This window comes from Rattus norvegicus, chromosome 11, assembly GCF_036323735.1.
Source record: "Rattus norvegicus strain BN/NHsdMcwi chromosome 11, GRCr8, whole genome shotgun sequence".
NCBI lineage: Eukaryota > Metazoa > Chordata > Mammalia > Rodentia > Muridae > Rattus > Rattus norvegicus.
The window spans coordinates 45,223,270-45,240,098 of record NC_086029.1 but is presented as its reverse complement, the minus strand read 5'-3'; the positions used below and the strand labels follow the sequence as shown (position 1 = coordinate 45,240,098).

The window sequence follows — 16,829 nt, the reverse complement described above, 5'->3', positions numbered from 1 at the left end:
AGTGAGTCTGGCTCTGACAAGAGACGGCTCAGTGGTTAGGAGCACTGACTGCTCTTCCAGAGGTCCTGAGTTCAAATCCCAGCACCCACATGGTGGCTCACAACCATCTGTAATGGGATCTGGTGCCCTCTTCTGGTGTGTGTGAAGACAGCGACAGTTACTTATATACATTAAATAAATAAATCTTTTGAGAGAGAGAGAGAGAGAGAGAGAGAGAGAGAGAGAGAGAGAGAGAACAAAAAGGACATGGGGAGCCAAGAACCCCATGCCCCTCCCCCCAGTTTCACGTCCTCCTTACATGGAACACCGGGTCCAGCTAGAAGAGACAGGAGACTTCTGGGACAAGGGTGAGGGCAGAGTTTTCCCTGGGCAGAGGAAGAAGATAGAAGAGAACCCCAGAATCCCCCTCCAAACCTCAAGAAAACTGTCTTGCTCCACACAAAAGGCCTTGGGCTACTGGAAAGAAAGGCCCTACTGGCATAAACTTGACTTTTTGTCCCCTACCTCTAGAAGAGTTCCTGTCAACATGCTGCTAGCATAAGGGTACCCATGTAGACTGAAATGAGACTTCTCTAGGAATTGAAGGTGGGGTGTTGGTTTCAGGGACTGGTGACTTTACCGTGGACTACATGCCTCTTTAGACTCTCCTGTCCACTCTTGTGCATCATCTGAACCAACTGTGTACACTGGAGGCCCAGACACCATCTCTGCCCAAACCCACAGTAACACCATCATCTGTGGGATCCTGGCCCAGAGAACTCTCTTCCTCCACAGGCGTCGCAAGAAGAGAGAGCCGAGGAGGACGAGGTTTTGCCCCCGTCTCACCCTTAACTTGGCTCAATGAAAGAAAATTTACTCAAAAAACGTGGGGCTGGGAAGACAGTGTGGTCAGGCAAGTGCTGAAGACTCAGACAAGAGGTCCCTAGTTCAATCCCTACCAGGCCACTCGAGAGCCAGACTCAGTGGCACGCTTGTCACCCCAGTGCTGGAGAGGTTAGGAGAGGCAAATCCCTGGGGTTCACTGGCCACCCAGCCTAGCCTACTTCACAAGCCACAAATCACAGTGAGAGATCCTGTCTCGCAAAACAAGGGAAGGGGCTGGAGAGACACCTTAGTGGGTTAAAAGCACACACTGCACTTACTGACAACTTGCACTTATCTTCCAGCATCCACATAGGGTGGCTCATAACCACCTGTAATTCCAGCCCCAGAGAGAATCCACAGCCCTGGCCTCTAAGGGTGCCCGTATACATGTACCTAAACATGTGAACACACCAGTTACAGGCAGAAGAACCAAGAGGACTTTGGGGACAAGACTGAGGGCAATGCTTTCCCTGGGCCCACACTATTTGAAGATTATTTTAAAAACACATATAGTTCTAAAAATTCACATTATTTAAAGAAGAGGAGGAAGAGGAGAAAGGGAAGAAGCAGCAGAGGCAGCAGCATCTTTAGGGAATGAAGGAGGGATGGTTCAGTGGTTAAGAGCAATTGCTGCTCCTCCAGAGAACCAGAGCTGAGTTCCCAGAACCCACACGGTGGCTCACAAGTGTCTGTAACTTGCACTTCTGGAGGTGTAATGTCTTTGTCTGACCTCTAAGGGCTCTGGACTAAAGCCCTTGGCAGCCCTGACCCAGTAGCAAATCTTCAGGGTTAAGGAGACCATGACAGCAGCATAGAAGGAGAGAGCCAGCCCGCTTGGGTGAGCTTCAGTTTGTGGACTTTACCGTGCTTCTCTCCCTTCCTGACGGTTTCTGGTCCCCTAACCTCGTACTCCCATATATGATGGAGAATGTTTGAGAAACAAAGCCCAGTGGTCTACACACTTGTCCTTGTGAGTGAACTGGATAGTAAGGGAAAGCGTTAGATCTCTTCTTGTTTGCTTATTGAGACACCATGAGTGCCGGCAGCAAGAGCTTTATTGGTATTTAACAATTCCAAAAGCTAATCGCCCAGGGTAAGGTGCACCAGAGGCTTACAGTCCTGAAGACCTGGGCTTCAACACGCTCGCACTAAGGTAGCCAGGAATTCCTCTTAGTAGACATTAGCAAAGGGTCCATAACCGGATGTGAGTGAAACAAGCAGAATCTACCTATTGACCTTTTCATGGAGTCAGTGCTATAGATAATTCTCTTCTTTGACTAGGTACAAAGAAACAACTTTTGTATCAAGTCCAAACCAACCCAAAATTGGCGAAAGAGGTCCTGCAGGAGCCTGAGTGTTCCAACACACACATAGACAGACAATGTGGCGTACAAGCGGGAGAGGCCAGCTAGAACACCACACATGCCATCTGCATTCACCAACTAAACACTACTGCTGGGGGGCGGAGGCGATGAGAACACCTTTGCAGGGGCCATGAAATAATTGCAGGGCTCTGGGGAGATGCTGGCATCACAGACCTCAGATTCTAATTCCACAGCTCAAATTCTAGAATTCCTACCCATGAGTCTCTCTTCCAGGCTGATGACAAGTGGTGCCTGACTTTACTGTTGGAAGACTCCCCACCAAGGCCCCCTCTCCTCCCTCCTTCAACCCCCTGCTCTAGTTTTGTTCTGCTTAGCACCATCCATGTCCTGTCTTCCTCCACAGTCTGTAACTTTGTCAGTCTCTCCTCTCAGTCAGGAACAGGGTGGACCTGAGCAAGACTACCCTGAAGTTGAGAACGAGAGGGCAGGACAGGTATAACCCAGAAAGGTGTCTGCAGACCACCAGGAAAGTCTCCGGTTTCTTTACAAAGAGAGGATGAGGGGGTTGGGGATGGGGACCCTCAATGACACCACCAGAAACCATTTGGTTCTGAGTCCCTCTGACCTTTGTCTGCCCCCTAGTGGGGCAACAAAATAACCAGAAACAAGCGAGCAAACCCAGAGGCAGAAATGAGGATCCTTCTTTGCAGAGTAAGAAGCTAATAACTGTGGGGGGCGGGGGGGCGCCTGCCCTCCTGAGGGGAGGGGAAGGAAAGGCTGTGGCGGCCTAAAGTCCGCACCCTCGGTCTTGTGCAAGTCTGCCACACACAAATACTATGGCTCCCACTTCTCTTAAGGACGGGAAGGGAAAAACTAAAAACTATCTGAAGTAAAGATAGGTTTATTTTAGAAAAATTAAAAGTGGAGTATTTTTTTTCTCTCTCTCTCAAAAAGTCTGCACAGTGAGCTGTTGACAAGGCCGCCCAACCATGTTTGGTGGGCAGCCTTGTGCATTGTCTGTTCATGGTTGGTCAAACGTGTCCGCAGGTTACTGGGAATTCTGCTCTGTTAGGGCAAAAGTCCCGGCCTCTCCTTCTCCCCACTCCTCTCTCTATAACTCAGAACTGGTTCCTAAATACACTTTAGCATTCAAGACTATTAAACTCAGACCTCACCTTTGCCAACAGGCCCCTAATCCTAAACGTATTCCAAAGTGTGTATAGTATTTATTCTTGCCAAACGCTGTAACAATTAATTTATTATTAGCGAGATCAAGGGGTTGACCCACATAGCTTAATTGTCTAACCACACATAGCTTTCAGCTTCCAAATGCTTAGTGATGTTGGTGTTCCTTGTCGCAGCAAGTAAAATCAAGTCACGAAAAGTACGTGAACAAAGAGAATGTCCTTCGACATTTTTCCCCCCTTTCGTGAATGAGGCTTAGAAAATGCAGGGCTATTTTTAATCCTTAGTTAATAATATGGCCCAATACCAGCCAGGGCTTTTACATGGAGATGAAAAGCCTATTTCCTTGTAAAATTCTCACAAGGAATTATTACAACAAAGGAACACCTTGTTCCGAAAGCCTGCTTAATAATGCAGCCCGCTGTTACACACCCTGCACTAAAGGTGCTTGAATAACAGAGTATTTCAATCCCTAGACTGACTCTGAGGGGAAAACATGCAGAAATCAAATAGGAAGTGATAGAACCACCACCTCTGCACACCTCCCTGCTACTACCCTTGCCCACTCCAGTCCCCCAACCCCCGACCCCTGACCCCCAACCCCTGACCCCCGATCCCCAACCCCCAACCCTAACCCCTATCATAGGCCTTCTGACCTGCCTATGGTGACCAGACTAGAAACGACGGGAGCTTATACATACCCATCACCAATTGCCATGCCAGACTACTCCAGAATTAGGAATCTAAAGTGACTGCTGCGCTCTCCCTCGCGATGTTTCAGAAGTAGTATATTTGTGTGCGTGTTCTTCCTCACACACGCCACGACTTGAGCGTGGAAGTCACAAGACAGTTCCTCCCCAGTCTGTTCTCACCTGCCACCTTGTGGGATCCAGACAGGCCCCTCGGGTTGCCAGCCTTGCACAGCCATCTTGCCAGCCCTCTCAGGTCATTTGGATGAAGCTTCCCAAGGGATGCTTGCACCCCACACGGCTTTGTTAAAGTCACTTGTCAATCAGCTGGTGCATGGGCTAGTTGTGGGAAAGCTGATATGGCTTCACAAGGGTGTCCACTGTCCTGTAAGGCTGGGCTGGACTGGGACCAACAGATTCCAGAAGGGTTGGAGGGGGCCTCTCCAGCATGGTGACCTCGGGATTATCAGTGAATGGGCAGAAGTGATCTTCAGTGGTATAAAGGACCTAGCACTGAGACAGACAAACCTGATGGCAGCAGCCTGGGTCTGTACTTGGCTTGGGCTGTATACACATCCATCTCCTAATGTATTTGGTAGCCTTTACATAATACACATATCTGTCTGTAAACAATGTGCCTAGAAACTGTCAGCAACCCAGGACCCCCACCTCATTGATCTACACCAGCGCTAAGCTACACATACATCTGCTTTTAACTGTGGGCATATGTTGTTGCTCTTCGTAGCCCTCTGATAACGCCCCATTTCTCTTCAAAAAGCACCCTAAAACAAACACGAGAACACCAGACAATGGGCCAGTTCAGCCTAGACTGATTGGAAGGGATATGTATAATAAGGCAGACCGTGTTACCTGAGTAAACTTTGAGGAGAATCCCCTATTTCCCTTAAACTTATTAACCTCAGGCATCATTGGATGCACACGTGATAAAACCATATGCACCATGGGAAAAAATGTGTATTGTGAGCTTACATAGTCCAAGACCAGTCAAGACACAGAACTGCGCATACATCCCTGAGCAGCCAAGGTCCTGCTCTTCTCAAGCTCTACATAGAGAGGCCAACAGTAATTGTGACCCTTGAATAGCCTCCCTCATGTGTGCCACTGCAATAAAGTCTCCTTGCTACTCTTGCAGTCTGTCTGAGCATTTGCTTCAGTTCCTTAAATAAGAAGTATCTCTCCCTAAAAAATCTAGAAACACCCAGCCTGACAGCCTGGACCACAAGCAACAGCATTGTAGGCGTTTGATACATTCTATCAGTCATCCTGTGGGTCATGAAGGTCAAATCCCACTCAGATTAAGGAGAACCAAATCCTACTTCTCACTGGCCAGCATGTCACAGAAGGCAGACCCATTTAATCCACCGCACGAACAGGCTCTACACTCAGGACTTGGCGAACGTGAGCAAACCAGAAGACGGGTTGGCAGTGTCTACAAGCAGTAGGGTCCTGTTCTTACAGTCACCGCAGGAAGGAACAACAGGTACCACCTTAGCAACCCCAGCATCCACAACCAATCTTCCTTGGGACTGCCACTGACAACTCAGAGTCAGGGTATATCCGTTCAGGGAACAAAGACTGTCCTCTCCTCTCTGGTAGCTACCACCTTTGAGCTTTCTTAAGGATTGAATTCTGTCTGGAGAACTAAACGATGCCAAGAAGCCATTGAGAGCAACCTAAAACTTTGTCCTGACTGATTATTCGTGGGAGCAGAGGAGAAGGCTTCAGCCTGGAGTTCAAACAAAGAAAACAAAGTCGGAGGAAAGATTGCATCTTCCCAGGTTTCTTTGAACTTTCTTCCAAGGTCCTGACATCAAAGGCACCAGAAAAAGAAGTGTTAATTCTCCGCATCTGCAGACCAATAACGCCTTTGTTCTGGGAAGCTCAGACACAAGTGATGCCTGGGATGCATCCAGTACCCAGGCCATTGCTCCAAGGCCACATCAGAGAACTGGGTGTGCCCCAGGACAGGAACAAGAGTTGCCTGGCCCTGACCCCTCATCCCACCCCTCCATTCTATTGCAGCTTGAGATACAATAGGGTCCTGCTAGGGACAAGGCTGAAGACACTGGTAAAGATGCACGGTGAGCTTCTCCTGCTGGGTTGAGGTGTCCCGTGTACAGAAAAGAGGAGAGCAAACCTAAACATTGAGCACTCCTCAAGATGGCTCCAGGTCTCTCCCCCACAACCCCGCCCCCTCCATTTGTCAAGTGTTCCCATTAATGAGAGCTAAAGGGAGAGTAAGGGAGAACTCAGGGCACTCGGGCCAGAGAGCACTTCACAGCCAATGAGGGGAGAGTATGGCCCCAGCCTACACTGATTCCCAAGCACAAGAATCACCCAGAGAATTAAGTCACCTCAGCGCTAAGGCATCCCCACGGAGGTCATCAGAACACGCATGAATACCGACAACGGTCTGGTTCCTTTAGGAATCAGGAAGAATGAGGCCAAAATCGAAGGACCACTCAGGAACAGGAGGCAGGAGATTTCAGCTAGAAAAGCACCCTCACCTGTCTGCATCTTAAACAGAAACACGAATTAAATAACAATACCATTATCTCCCACCTTTCAGATTCAAAGTGTTTGATAATTCAGGACCTGCGTTGGGGAAGGCCCTGGGGAAAGTGGAGTGTCCACAGGACATCAAAAGCTTTACATAACATATCTGTGAGGAGGAAGATTAATAAGGGCTAACACATTCTACGCATGCGTCCCCCTTCCGCTGGCAAAGCTGTTCCTCAGGTACTGTTGCATGCCTACAAGGATGTTCAGTACTCAGTTCTGATTGGGGTATCTACCCGAGAAGAAAAGCACCTGCAAATCCATCGTGGAGGACTGATTCTACAGGTCTACAGTTCGCCATCATCAGAACACTAAGACTTTTTCAACAAGCACAAAAGATGATTTCTAAGAAAATGCTAACAGGCGGAAACCAAACAAACGAGCAAAGCATTTCCTGTGCGCCAGTTTCTGTAAGAGGCAGCTGGAATTGACTTTGGTGAGATGTATCTGCAAGCTCTTGGTCCTGTCAAGCCTCGATGCCCCAGTGTAGGGGAATGTCAGGGCAGGGAGGTGGGGGGGAGTGGATGGGTGGGCGAGGGAGCACCCTCATAGAAGCAAGCGGGGAGGGATATCGGGTTTCTGGAGGGGAAACCAGAAAATGGGATAACATTTAAAATGTAAATAAAATGCAATTAAATATTTAAAAAGATGTATCTGCACGTATCTTGGCTTCCCCTTTAGAAGGTGATGCCAAGGCCACTTTCTTAGAAGGATGAGCTTGGTGACTCTAGTCAGACGAGTGAAATAACCTCACACCTTTGCTTTTGAGTCAGCTCCCAGGGATCACCAGCTGGTCTGGAATTCGGTATGTAATGGGCAGGGTGGTCTTGAACTTCTATTCTCTGTGCCACCACCCAAGTGCCGGGATCACAAGCATATGTCACCACACCCAATTTACATGGTGCTGGGGATCAAACCGGAGCCTTGGGCATGCCAGGCAAACATGCAGCCACCTGCACTACATCCCCAGCCACACACTTTTGAGAGGAAACCATAAAGGCATTACAACTTTTACTTCGATTCTCCTTGGATCGAAACCCCTACATGCCAGGCCAGAAGACACTAACATGGCATAGCAGATGGTAAGGAGCTGAATCTCCCACCAAGAAGCAAGTGAGTCGGCCATTTTGGAAGGAGATGCCCTCCTCCATCAATCCTTCATCCCTAGCCAGCATCCTAACTACAACCCATGCAAGCTGCTCCAAAATTCCCATCCCAAGTAACTCTGGACGATCAATGCTTTGAGCATAAAGATTCTAAGTGTCGGCATAATTCTTCAAGGCAATTACTAATACACAGAGGGGATTTGCATGCAAGTTTGATATGCAATGATGTCTCTGGCATGATCTTTAATAGTTATCTCTAGGGAGAAAAATCTGAAAAGCTCATACTCAGAGGTGAAAGATCTGCTTTTCATTGTATCGGATATCTTATGTTCACCTTTTTATTAAAGATTGATTGATTTATTATATATGAATACACTGTAGCTGTCTTCAGATACACCAGAAGAGGGAATGGATCCTATTACAGATGGTTGTGAGCCACCATGTGGTTGCTGGGATTTGAACTCAGGACCTCTGGAAGAGCAGTCAGTGCTCTTAACCGCTGAACCATCTCTCCAGCCCATGTTCACTCTTCCTTAGACTAATTTTTATCAAAAAAAAAAAAAAAAGACAGAGTGTGTTTCACGGAAGAGTCACATACTCTACATACACCTACTGTTCTAAATTTTATATGGACATATTTAATCTGTATTTTATTTTGACCTTATTGAAATCAAAACTATGGACTCTGTAGAGAAGATAAACGTCTAATACTACGGAAGATGCTTGGTGTCGTCGTGTTTCCTGCTTGCTCTGGAAGAACCCAGGGTCCTTTACTTTGCAGCCTGTTCCCTTGTCTCCACATAAGCTGAACCTTAGCTTTGTGCAGATGGCAGCCTCTCTACCTCAGGCGCTGACCCGGAGTTGCTGCCCCTAGAGGTCAGCAAACTTTAAAGAACCCAAGGTAGATATATATCGTAGGCTTGGAGGTCTACAATTTCTGCCACAACGACTCAGTTCTGGTGTCACTGAATAAAAGCAGTTATAACCAGCGCCTTGGGGACAAGCATAGCCAGCTCGGAAAACCTGTATGGATGCCGAGACCTTAGTTTACCTCCTTCCCATGGGTCCTAAGAGAGTTTCTTCTGTTAATACTTTCCACCACTTAGGACTGAATACGCTAGTCTTGGGTTTCAGATGTACGGATACTAAACTGGCTGCTCGTCTCATTGCCCTGTGCTGGGAAAGGGCTGCTGGTGGGGGCGGCATTGACCAGCTCTAGCCAGCAGGACAGAGGGGAAATCCACTTCCAGGTAAAAGGGACTAAGGAGTGGGTCTGAGGAGAAGGCTGCCAGGCTCATGCCAGACCTCTCTGGTGAAAGTCTGATGCAGGTAGAAAAGGCCATCTTTCCCTGACAAAGGGAGAAGGGACATAAAGTGTCAGACTTTTTGGTGACAGTGACAACTGCTGCCTCCTATATCTTGTATAAGGGGACGGAAGCTGTCTTAGCCCTTGTAACCACAACTGAGCCCACACCTTCTGGGATGTGTCCCGTCAGTCAACGTGGGTTAGTTAGCGCTGCTCGGATTAAAAACATTGTGGGGGCAGACCCAGCTGCTCAAGTCTAGGCCAGGCATTTTAGAATAACTTGAAGAGTTTGTCCTGGAGATTACCAGGGTGCCTGTAACCTGTGGAGCAGAAAGGGAAATGGTTGCATCTATCCAAACATAATTAAATAGGAAGCTGTTGGCGAGAGAGCTGTGTCTCCAGGGCCTGCTGCTCCGCAGGCCTGTACCTTCCATCCTCACAGCCCCTCCCCCTACAGAGGCAGCATTCACCGCCGTCATCATGTGCTTCGTGATGTGTTCCTGACTTCGAGAGGGCAAGCAGCTGCTGGATCTTTTACACATCAGCTTCCAGCCTGTGGAGATGTCCCATCTGCATAGCGTACAACCTTGTTTAGTACCTCCCTTCCACACCACATCATCCACATAGTGTCTATCTATCCTCTACTCTATGTGAGCTCTGAAAACACAAGGACCTTTTTGGTTTTTTTGTTTTGTTTTTTTTGTTTTTGTTTTTTGGTTTTTTTTTTTTGTTTTTTGTTTTTTTTGTTTGTTTGTGTGTTTGCTCCACTATCAATGTGACTCTAAAATTCAAGTGCTGAAATTCTGGCCTCCAGATTTACATGTTAGTAGTATTTGGAAGTGGGAACGTTAGGAGATGGTTTAAATGAGGTCATAGGGTGGGGTCCTCATGACAACATTGGTAAAGAGGAAAGAGTTTAGCTAGGTCTGTTCTGTCCCATCCCATGGTACCTCTGACATGCTATGACACATAACACAACCACCCAGAATCAAACACTGTGCTCTTGGACCTCCCCTCCTTCAGAATCGTGAACCAAATAAATTTCGGTGCTTCATAATAACATAGCATCTAGTATTTTGTTATGGTAACTTCAAGTCTTTTTTAATATGTTCTAAAACATGAACCAACGTGTTCTCTGATTTTAACCCAGTGTTCAAATATAGTACTTTATACATCCTGCATTAACAGACTGTCCTGAAATCCAGGGCATCCCCTGAACCCAAAGCATTTGGGATTTACTGCTTCTTCACTTCTTAGGCATTGCCTACCTGTCTAAACTGGAAGGGGGGACCTAGTGTCCTGTGTCTCAAATGTCTTCAGATGCTTCCAGAGATGGGGCAGCTGAGCATGTTTCACTGTGTGAAACCTGGGACCTAAGTGAGAAGAAGGGGCTCATGGTGAAAGGCAGGAGACACAACCGCTCCCATAAGGCTCAATGGCAGGAGCAATGGCATGTGTGCTCAGGGCGGGGCAGAAAAACATATGCCTAAACCTCTAGTCTCAGCATCCACAGCCCTAATGCTAAGAAGTCCTCAGGGAGGACTCAAACAGTATTCATCTTCCACAGGATGCTGGACTGGAGTCGTGAGGACCTAGGATTGTGTGTAGAGCTTGCTTCTCACTATTAGTCACATTAAAACCTCATCAATGAAAGCAGAGATTGAATGGGGAGGGGTTGAGGGGTGAGCCTCCTGCAGGGCCAGGTTTAAGGGCGGAAACAAGTAGACCCGATTCCATTCAGGTTAGTGATGAGTGTGACCACCCATGTCCTCGGCCCCACCGCAGTGTGTCTAGTTGTAGGCAGAGAGCAAAATCACACATCCTCCTTATCACTCTGCTAAACAATGCTGTGCTGACTTCCTGTGTATCGTTTTCAATCCAGTTTAAAAAGATAATCCTAAAACAAACAGTGAGAACCATTGTTTTCAGGGGGAGAGCTGAAGTTGTGCGATTCATACTTCTTTATTTCCCTTCAGAACACACAGTACTCACACTGTTGGGAAAATAACATCTCCCTGGGAGGTTCCCCAGAGACAAGCCCCACAGAACAGGTCTCAACATGTTCCCTCCGGGCAGAATGGTCACAGGGAGGAGCAACAGCCTACTGGTCGACCAGTAATCTCTAAGAAGCAGGCCCTAGCATGATCCTGCCCAGCTGTGTAGTGTAGCCATGCTCCACAGCCTTTTAATTAACGTATTTAATTTTGGCACTTCTGATGACATTAGACAAAAGCCATGTCTTTCTTGGGTTTTACTTTATTCACTGGATTTGCTTCACTTTAAAAGAAAAAAACAATCCAGATCTGATGGTCCATGCAAGCCCACTGGCTCAATTATACCTCTATGTTCTAGTGAAATGTGAACTGTTATAACGTAAAATCCTTAAACTCTAGCTAAGGGTCACTCACTAGTCAGATGGAGGATCTTTTTAAGTCATGTAAATTTTGTCATAAAAGCTATGGCTCCCCCAGTCTTCTCCTTGCCTCTGAGAACACAGGCTAGATCAGAAGAAACCATGTTCTGAGCCAGACTTCCCTGATGACTAAACCTCTGTGGGTATTTAGTTTGCTGATTTTTTTTCCCAACCCCGACCTCCACCGTGTGGTGTAAAGTTACTTTTGCTAGTCTTGAGTGAAGAAGAAACCGATATTTCTTACTATATATATTTGGGGATCACCCTATAATCTTGTGACCTAGTTAATACTTCTTTAAGGGAAGAAAAATAAAGATAATCGATTAATGATTAGCCATTAGTTTGACATACAAAACCTAAGGGGGTCTTCCTTAGCTTGCTGTACATGTGGCTGTATCTCTTTCTTTTTTTTTTTTTTTTTTCCGGAGCTGGGGACCGAACCCAGGGCCTTGCGCTCGCTAGGCAAGCGCTCTACCGCTGAGCTAAATCCCCAACCCCTTGGCTGTATCTCCTTTACAAAAACACATCCTTGTATATTCAGTGAATAAAACAAACAACAAGTTAATAGCATGATAACTCTCATAACGATGAGTGATGAAATCTACCAGACAGCCAAAAATCATAAAGTGAATTAGTAATGAATTAATAGTGCTATTATTAGTCCATGTCATTAGGCAGCCAGCTTTCTAGTGCATATTATAATAAGTAATAGTTAAATAAATTTATATGTAATAACATATAAAATATTACAGCTAATGTATTTCTTTGTTAAAAATAAGGAAAGCAGTAAAAGTCATTGACAGAGTGCAGGCCAAGTGCATTGTTTGGAAGAAAGACTTCAAATAACAACTCTGGGGACTCAAGAGGTCATGTGGGTCCCAGGAAAACCACCATGAGAGTGTGCCTTAGCTCGCTGACAAAGCTGACCAGTGTGTTGCTGTAAGTCTGCCTGTAAGGAGGCCCTGGAAGAGCCTAGGCAAGGTTAAACTGGTAACAAAATGTAATTCTGGCCTAACATTAGGGTTTAGCAATACAATGTCACGACTCTAGAAGACAAGGTGGTACAAACAGGTTTTTTTGTTTTCTTTTCGCCTGTTTATTGCTTTGGGTTTTATTGTCTCTTCTTTGTTTTTCAGAGAGCTGGATTTCAGAGAGGTGGATTTCAGAGAGGTAGATTAGTAGGATCAGCAGAAACCAAGAGCCTTACTGAAGTGAGGCAGGTTTTAAATGACCCTGCACCTGACCTCATTGTAGTGAGAGCTACTTGTTTTCCTAAAGGAGAGGAGGGACAAGAAGGGAGTCAAGACTCATCCAACCCATGTCCCATGTATACCCACCGTGGGCAAGCCCTTCTTCAAGCAACCCTGACCATTGTCCTAACCAACCACCTTGGAACAATATCCACAATGATAGTTGTTTGAGTTTTCATAACATTCTCATCCCCAGAAATTGAAGATAATGCCATACCTAGAGAGAGGTTCCCTTAAAAAAAAAAAATGGCAGGATTAGAATGACGGAGAACTCCTTGTACCACATCAAAGAAGTTGGGGGTCGAGAGCAGAAGCAGGAGACTATCCCCTGACACTGCTAATGCTGGGCCAGGCACAACTCCAGGGGCTTAGCATGATTTATTCCTGAGACTTCATAACAACCTCCATGGTATTGTGAAAGGAACCAACTGGTTTCAAGAAAGTGACCAAGCCATCATTTGCTCCAGACCCACTGGCCAGTTTCACATTCAAAGCCTTCTCGTTTCCACACCTGCCATCTGCACTCAGAATGTAATGATACATTTAATCTGCCCAGGGAAGAGACAAACACAGATGAAGTCCTCAGGGACTTCTGCCTGCTGCGGACAAGTGGAGGCACAGTCAGGGCAACTGTGAGGGAGACTCCACTGGGGCAGAGGGTGAAGTGTGTGGGAATGCTGGAAGGATCAGGAATGCAGCTCTCCCCGGTACGGTACGTAGTACCTTCCTACAGCTGCTGCTGCGGTGCCATTAGTGGCATGGGGACCCCACAATGCTAAGGAAAGGCCAGAGAGAAAGGAGGCAAGAATTGAGTCCTGAAGGGCTTGTGCCTGGGCCAGGAAGTTGAATTTTACTTGCAACTCTGCAATAAACAGAGTAATAGGGGCCAGGCAATGGGGCAGAGGCAGCAGCCAGAAAGGAGCAGCTCGCTACATAACTGCAGCCCAAGCAGGTTGGCAGGGATCACAAGCCATGTGATCAGAACAATGCAAAATCTCCCCTAAGGGAACAGTCTGGAGCCACACGGCTCATGCACTTCAGTCCCCACAGGACAGGCGAAGGGCTGTGCCAACATGTCAGACTCCACCATTTTCGCCCTCTCATGGGGTCTTTAAAACAGTGCTGGGCATGAGGAACCATCTCACTGTTTAGAAACACGGGCAGATCCCAGCCATCCAGACTCTTGGTTAAATAAATCCTGGTGTTAATCTCCTGGGAACGTTTTTCTTTTTACTTAGTAAAATCTCGGCCAAGGGGGTTTAGACCTTTTATAAACTTGCAAGTATTTCTGAAGGATTAGGGTTCAACATGTCATGCATTCTTCATCTTCTTATCTCTAGCTTCCCGGGGTCTGACCAAAGGTCCCCAGGAAGAACTTTTCCTTTTAAACAAAGCTCTTGATGTGAGCCACTGCTGGACTTTGTCCACATTTTTTTTTTTTTGTAGAAGCCTTGTAAAAGTGCCTGTTTACACTCAAAACTTCCTCCTCATGTGTCTACAGACTCTTTCAAAAAATGAAATCACGGCTTTCTTCCTGACTAAAGGGAGACCAGAAACATGACGCAGACAAATGACATCCAAGTCTCCAGCATTCTGAAGTACGCCAAAGTAAACCTTAACATGTTCAATAAACCGGACAGCATATAGGAGTCTTCCCAGTGGCCCCTGAACGTTCAGGATCTGCTCTGCCAAAACGAAGTAGCTTTTTGCAGCTGAAATGTCAGGCAGCTCTGGGCCTTCGAGAGTTAAGTCTGGGAATTCTCACGTTTGAACCTACCTGTTCACATTTTTTCACTTCAAGGATTAAAGCCTTCTTTGGCAGAAATCTTTTGAAGACCAATAAGGCGGGTCACTTTTTTTTTCCTCCTAAATCTTAGGACTAGAAGAGCCAGTTAGGATGTTCAGGACAAAGGGAGCAACACCGTTCCTCACCCCACCCCCAACACACACACACACACACACACACACACACACACACACACGCGCGCGCGCGCGCGCGCGCCTGACTTCCAAACCTTACACTGCTAGTGCGTGCTGCTGACTATTGCGGTGCTGCGGATAGCACCTCACACATTCTAGGCAAACCAGTAAAGCCCATTCACATCCCTAACTCTTGAGAAACCCTAGCTGCTCCTTCTGGCCAATGGAAGAGCTTGAGCTCGGTTTTGGATCTGTGCTGGCCTAGACCGAAAACGACAGAGCAGTCCTAGGCCCTGGGACGCGAGATTTACCTTGACAAAGAGGGTGATGTCGTGCTCCTGTCCCAGATCCCCCTCCTCCGAAGCTGGGCCGTTCTCCCTACGTCCATTCACTCGCCCCAACTCTTCTCCGCCCTGGGCGCTGGTCTCCTCCGCTAGGTGGTTACTGAGCTCCACTTGCGACTCCTCGTGCCCGGTGGATTTGGCCTCCTCTCCATCAAGGCTGCCGTCGGGGGCCTTCTCTTGGATGGCCTCCTCGCAGGGTCCCTTCAACCCGGATTCCGGTCTCGCTTCTTCCTCCCCGGTCTCCTCCTGGAGCCTGCCCTGGTCCCTATTCTCTCCAGAGTCTACTCTTGCCTCCTCGGGAGCTGCTTCCTCGAACCCATTCTCGCCAGAGTCTACTCTTGCCTCCTCGGGAGCAGCTTCCTCGAACCCATCTTTCCTCAGGGTTTCCCCTTCCCCCTTGGCGTCTGCGGCTGAAGCGCCCGCCAGCTCCCCGGGCTCGTGCCCTCCAACCTCTGCGGCTGCAATCTCAATCGCCTCATCCTGGGGCTGAGGGCTGCTTTCCCCTCCACCCTGGGGCTCTCCCTCTGACCCCTGTGGCTCTCCTGCGGGGGCCTCTGTGTCCATGTTGTCCCCTACAGGTCCCTGGACTTCTGGATTGATCTGCGACTCTGGCGCGCTGCCTCCCAGAGCTTCCTGACCAGATTCTGCCTCTTCCCCTGCCTCTGAAGCCTTGGGGTCCTCTGGCTCCCGGCGAGCGTCCTCGGGGACCTCAGGGGCCTCACCCTGAGCGTCTAGCCCCGAGCTCGTTCCCTGCACCTGCTGGGCGCTTGGCGCCTCCTCCGCTCCCTGCGGGATCAAGGCGCCCTCGGAGTCGCATTCCGCAGCCTCCGCTTCACCCGGAGCTCCACTGGTGCCCGGTGTCTCCGTCCCGGGGCCCGGGCGCGGGTCCTGCGCCTGCACTTCCCCGATTTCCCCATCCTGCCCACAGCCTCCTTCCTCCTTCCCTGAGGCCATGGCCTCCGCGCCCTCCCCCAGGTCCCTGGGTGCCTCTGCAGCTCCCTCGCTCGCTTCCCGCCCCTCCAGGTCCGCAGCCCCAGGCTCTCCTGGTCCCTCGATCACCGCACCTTCTGGTTGCCCTTGGGAACCCGAAGAGACCTCCTTGGGCTCCGTGGCCTCAGCCATGATAAAACACCCTTCCTCGACGCCGCTCAGGGGTGAGGGGCAGGGGCTGCCGTGCCTCCTCCGAGAGGACACCGCACTCTGGGCTCTGGAAGCAAAGGTTTCGCTTGATGCGAAATCCAGAGGGCCCCAAGACTCTATGTCCCTTTTCCCTGACTTAAGGTCTTTGGGCTCTTCCTCAAGCGTTCGTGCTTCTTCTAAATTCGCACCCGGACCCCAATCCTTATGCTCAGTCTGGGGTGTGGGGCTAAAGAACTCAGCTTGCCTCTCAACTCTTTCGAAGAGATGGGCTGGCTCGCTGCGGTCTCAAGTGCTGACCAGAAACCCTCAGAAGCAACTCTCCCGGCTTAGGGCTTGGGCGGGGTTTGTCTTCCCCACCTCCCAGCCAGTTTGGGTGGCCTGGGAACCTAGCCAATGACAGCCTTTCTGCGGCTTTTGTGGATTTTAATGAAAAGACTGATTTTACTGGCCACTTTAGCGTTTTCCGGAATAGCTTCGAGTTTCAGAGCCATTTAAATCACAGTCACAAACTTCAGTATCGAATTCCCACCTTACCTCACTTCACCATGGAGGTGACCGGTTAAGCCCAGAAAAGAGTGAAATAGACCCATCCCTGCCTCTGGTTCCACAGAAAAGGTATAGACCCCGAAAGGAGGAATGGCTGCCTTCCGGTATCTGTGGGTTCCAGAAGCCCAAAGACAGAAGGATCAGTAGCCAGGTGAGCTTTT

At 48.5% G+C, this 16,829-nt stretch overlaps 1 protein-coding gene across 1 annotated transcript in view; it reads right to left on the bottom strand.

Annotated features, from left to right (window-relative positions):
- The window catches only part of Clic6 (chloride intracellular channel 6), a 42,547-nt gene extending 26,163 nt beyond the window's left edge, over positions 1-16,384 (bottom strand). Inside the window, exon 1 of the mRNA NM_176078.3 lies at positions 14,950-16,384. Within this exon, the coding sequence (NP_788267.2) occupies positions 14,950-16,104 (1,155 nt within the window). The 5' untranslated portion in view covers positions 16,105-16,384. The remainder of the gene's footprint in view (positions 1-14,949) is intronic.
- Positions 16,385-16,829: the final 445 nt, after the last annotated feature.